The sequence below is a fragment of the Crocodylus porosus genome, unplaced genomic scaffold (genome assembly GCF_001723895.1).
Source record: "Crocodylus porosus isolate Cpor-Errol unplaced genomic scaffold, CroPor_comp1, whole genome shotgun sequence".
Classification (NCBI taxonomy): Eukaryota; Metazoa; Chordata; order Crocodylia; family Crocodylidae; genus Crocodylus; species Crocodylus porosus.
The window spans coordinates 1,964,530-1,969,411 of NW_017728947.1; the positions used below are offsets into that span (position 1 = coordinate 1,964,530).

The window sequence follows — 4,882 nt, forward strand, 5'->3', positions numbered from 1 at the left end:
CACTGGGTCAGGACTGGCCATTTAGAAATGGGTCCTAGTACAAAAAAAAAAAAAAAAAGGCTGAAGTGCAGGACTGGATGACCTTTGGAAGTTTCTTTCAGCCCTGCCCCAGCTCTGGGAAGAGGTCCAGTTGCCATAGCACAGGCTTGACTCGGACTCCTGGGTTTCCTAGCAGGGACAATGGGGGTATACTCACGTGGGGGTCAGTGTGGCGCGTGGCCACTTGGTGCAGGTCCAGTAGGGCCTGGTTGATGCTCTTCTCTAACTGCAGCACCGCCTGCATGGCAGCCAGCCCATTGCCCCACTCATCCTGCCCAGGCTTCTGGAAGAGAAGGCGGGGGGCATTAGTGCCATACCTCAGAGGAACCGAGCCCCCCACCCCCTTAGCTGGCCCTGCCCCACTCACCTGGATGTCCTGCAGCACAAGGCGCCCCCCCCGGCGGTTCTGCAGCCCCATGAGGCGCTCAGCTTGCTCCCGCTTCTCCTCAGACTCATGGCGGAAGAACTTGGAGAAGCGGGACAGAGCCACGTCATCACGGTCAAAGAAGTAGCCCTGGTGAGAAGGTTGGAGGGGAATTAGATGGGGTGGGGGGAGGCCTGGGTTTGGGGCTCCCCCCACTGCACAGGGCCCACTGTAGATAGCTCCCCAGCCATTGACAGGAACTCCCTATGGTCCCCTTGCTGTCCATGTAGGGGGTCCCCTAAAATGGATGGGGCTCCCCTGCATACAGCTAAGACCCTGAAGTGAGATACACCCCCTAAGTTGGATAGCCAGGGTACCCAGGAGTCTGGGCCATGCCTGTACTAGCCCTCTGGACCCCACTCACTTCCCAGAGCTGGGGGAGAACCCAGGTCTCCCATGTCTTTCTCCCAACTAGCCCCTGCCCCCTACAAACACAGAGCAGCTTTCTCCAGCCCTGAGACATCAGACCCAAACCATCTGATGCCCCCCCAACATGCAGACTTCCCAAGGTGCCCCCCAAACCCACTGCTCCCTTCAAAGCCTCCCTGGGGAAGATACCCCCCTCCACTTCACCCAAGGAGATAGCCAGGGAACCCCCCTTCCCCAAGGAACTGCCCCTCCCCTGTAGCCCCCTGGGCTGGGCATGGGGGTAATGATTAACCTGGGGGGGGTCAAAGGCTCTTTGTCTGGTGGGAAGGTAAACAGAGGCTGGATTTTGCCCGTCTGCATAGTGCCCTTGGAGGCGGCTTAGGGGGGAGATGGGCACCCTAGGGGCCCACATCCATGGGTGAGGGAAGGGCATGGGGCTGTGCCTGTAGCAGGCAAGAAGGGCTGTGGCGCCTCCCTACAGGCATTGCTCTCACTGTGAGGGAGAAGGCTGCAGGCAGCGCTGGCAGTGCCAAGAGGGGTGGAGATGGCACTGTCTGGTGCCAGAAGGGACAGCAGTGATGCCCTGTGGGAGATGAGGGCAGCAGGGAGCAGATAGAGAGGGGAACACCTGGTGCACACAACACAGCAGGGGCCAGGTATGGTGGTGGCACCTGGGAGGTGTGCACACAGCAAGCAATGGGGACAATGCCTGGTGCCCGCAACACACCAGGAACTGGGGTATGAGGGGTGGCATCTGGGAGCCCGGGGAAGCGGGGCAGGGCAGAGGGCAGATCAAGGGGACTACACCTGGTACCCACAGCACAGCAGGGACCAGGGGACAAGGGGTGGGACATGGGGGGGAGGGACGGGGGCAGCAGGGGTCAGGTGGAGGGGGCAACATCTGATGCCCACAACACAGCAGGGGCCAGGTATGGCTAGTGGCACAGCGGAAGGCAGAGAGAGGGGGCAACCGTGCCGGTGCCGGGGGTGCCGGGCTCTGCTCACCGCGGACAGGTAGCAGTAGCTGGCATGCAGCAGTTGGTTGACCAGGCGGTTGAGGCCGGCCTCGCTCTCGGCGTGGTAGTTCTGGCGGATCTGCGAGCTCATGGTGCCGACCGGCCTGCCTCCGTCCAAGCACTGTTGAAGCAAGAGGCGAGGACGGGGGCAGGGCCCGGCGCGGGGCCTTTATAGCCTGGCTCTTCCCGGCGCAGGACACCCCACCCCTGGCTGGGGGTGGAGCTTGGGCTCCATCCTGAGGGGAGGTGGGCGCCTAGTTCTCTCCTAGCAATGGGAAGGATCGGGGACGCCTGGGTTCTCCCCCAACTCTGGGGGTGGAGGGTGAGAGTAGGGGGCCGAGAGCTGGGACGCCTGGGAAGCGGAAGGGGGTGCTGGGAGCTAGGACGCCTGGGCTCTCTCCTGGACTGGGGAAAAGAGAGGGGGCGCTGCGAGCAGAAGCTAGTGCTGAAGCCCCGCGAGGGCGGAGTCGGGGTGCCAGGGCCAGCCGCCCTCACCGTGACTCGGCACAACCCGCAGGCTCAGCCTGACTCAGCGCCCGGCCCCGGCCCCGCCCCCCGGTCACGAGGCGCCTCCCGGCTGTTCCGCTCACGACCGCCACCGCCCCCCGCGCCTCGTGACGCAGCAGCAATAACCCTCCGGGGTTGGAATAGAGCCAGGACCGAGATGCCCTTCACCGCCCCCCCGGGATGGGACCCAGGTGACCTGGTGCCTAGCTGCCCCGATCATTGCCTAGGGCTGGAGCCCGAGCGTCCTGGCTCCCACCTGCCTCTCCCAGCCCCCTCCCCCAAGAGCTGAGACCCCAGGCGCCGAGGCTTGCAGTTCCCCTGTTCTCTGCTGTTGCACGGACTTTCAGTTCCTGTTTTTGCTGGTCTGAGCCAGTTCCCATGTGCTGGGTCATGGGTGGGGGTTGTTATTTAGACCCTGGATGTGGAGTCATGGGTTTGAGATGCAGTCGGGAGCACGGGGGTGCATGGGAGCCTGGCTGGAGCCAGTTCAGCTGTGCAGGGAATGGGTCCACAGTGGCTTTCCCTGTACCCCTGCCTAATGCCCCCTCCCCCAAGGTTGGGGGAGGTGTCCATGGGAGGCAGGCTTGCTGAGCTGGTTGGGTCTGTGCTGTGATGGGGGTGAGGGAATTGGGAAATGAGAGTGAGGGGAGGGTTTGACAGCCGGGATGCCTGGGTTTGTTCTCAGCCTTGGGAGGGGGGTGGGGTCCACTGTTTTTGAGCTGGGAGGACAGGGAGACAGGATGCTTGGGCTCATTCCCAGGTCTGGGAGGGGTCCAGTGGATTAGATTCAGCCAAGGGTGGTAAGAGAGCCAGGACGCCTGGGTTCTTCATGTTCTCTTGTTCCCCTTCCCTGGCCACTCTGTGGCTGTCCCATAATAATGCACCTCTCTGGCACCCCTATATTATAGCTGCCCGTCCTCCACTGAGCCCTGTCAGGGCCTGTGCTGGGGGACATGCTCCCTAGCCAGTCCTCATGTCCCTGAGACTGGCTTCTGGCCCTGGCCACTTCCTTGTGGCCATCCCTGGGGCCCATCCCATCCCTATGGGGGCATTGTGCAGTGGGGTCCCGTTTACCCCTTAGGTCTCTCAATACCCAAACACATAGAGTCATGTGATTGTCTAGAGAATCCCTGCTTTGGGGTTAAAAGAAAGGCACTTGTATGCTATGCCATATATTTGGGGAGTCTTGCCCTCTGCTCAGGGGCAGCCTGACTGCTATATTGGGGTCAGGAAGAAATGTAACACTCCCCCCCTCCATCCGACTGGCTTGGATTTGGCCAGGGTGTGGGGGGGAATAGCTATTTTCCTTGGATCTCTGGAAAACAGACCTTATGATGAAAGGCTGAGAGCCATAGGGCTCTTTAGCCTGGAAAAGTGCAGGCTCAGGGACGATCTGATGGCCACTTACAAGTTTATCAGGGGTGACCACCAGTGTCTGGGGGAACGTTTGTTCACCAGAGCACCCCAAGGGATGACGAGGTCGAAGGGTCATAAACAACTGCAAGACATTTCAAGCTGGACACAAGAAAGAATGTCTTACTGTCCGAACCCCCAAGGTCTGGAACAGTCTGCCATCAGAGGTGGTTCAAGCACCTACATTGAACGCTTTCAAGAGCAAATTGGATGCTTATCTTGCTGGGATCCTATGACCCCAGCTGACTTCCTGCCCTTCAGGCAGGGGGCTGGACTCGCTCTTCTAAGGTCCCTTCCAGCCCTAATATCTGTGAAATCTGTGAAATCTTGGTCATGTTAACAAACTCCTTCTTGTCCTTGCAGCCTTGGGACATGAGCCAGACCCTCTTCCCCCAGCTTTACCTGATGTTTGACCTTTTGGGCATCCTGCCTGGTAGTTGTGTGTGTGTTGGGGGAAGTGGGGAGCCTGACAGTAGGACATGTGGGTTCTCATAGCTTTGGGGAGGGGAGGGAAGGGTCAGTCTGATGGGTTAGAACAGAGAGGCTGGGAGCTGGACACCTGGCTTCTGTCCAGGTAGAGAGAGAGAGAGAGAGAAGTGTGGAGCTGAGTGTGAAGTTTGTTTCTAAAGTCATTAATTCTAGGTCAGATGAGGAGGGTATTGAACTCAGTTGAGCTTGCAGGCTGGATCACAGCAGCCAGCATGTGAGGATCAACAGGGTTTGAATTACACTTTGACTTTGGGTGGGTGGAGGTATCTGCAAAAAAATTGGGCTGCCCATCATGATGCTCTAATAAAATTGGAGACCTCCCCAGGTTATGATTTTCAAAACTTACAGGGGGGGCTCTTGTCTCTTATGAGGGGAGTTCAGCCCCACCGCCTAGCTCCCCTGTAATTTGAACCCTGGAGATCAATGGTGGTGGATGGTAATTTTTGATGGTGGATATGTCATTTTTAACCTGGAGGGATGCAGGCAGTGGGGTCCCCCAGGGCTCAGTCCTCAGGCCCGCACTGTTCAGCATTTTCATCAGTGACTCGGACAAGGGGGTAAAAAGCACCCTGTTCAAATTTGCTGATGACACTAAGATGTGGGGGGACGTGGGCACACTAGAAGG

The 4,882-nt window shown here is 59.0% G+C and overlaps 2 protein-coding genes across 6 annotated transcripts in view; one reads left to right on the forward strand and one right to left on the reverse strand.

The window, feature by feature from the left end:
• The window catches only part of LOC109320835 (ferritin light chain, oocyte isoform-like), a 3,550-nt gene extending 1,496 nt beyond the window's left edge, over positions 1-2,054 (reverse strand). Inside the window, exons 1-3 of the mRNA XM_019551113.1 lie at positions 1,838-2,054; positions 407-553; positions 197-322 (exon numbers count right to left, since the gene is read on the reverse strand). Of these exons, the coding sequence (XP_019406658.1) occupies positions 197-322; positions 407-553; positions 1,838-1,939 (375 nt within the window). The 5' untranslated portion in view covers positions 1,940-2,054. The remainder of the gene's footprint in view (positions 1-196; positions 323-406; positions 554-1,837) is intronic.
• The window catches only part of LOC109320799 (AP-2 complex subunit alpha-2), a 621,923-nt gene that overhangs the window by 262,985 nt on the left and 354,056 nt on the right, over positions 1-4,882 (forward strand). The window lies entirely within an intron of this gene.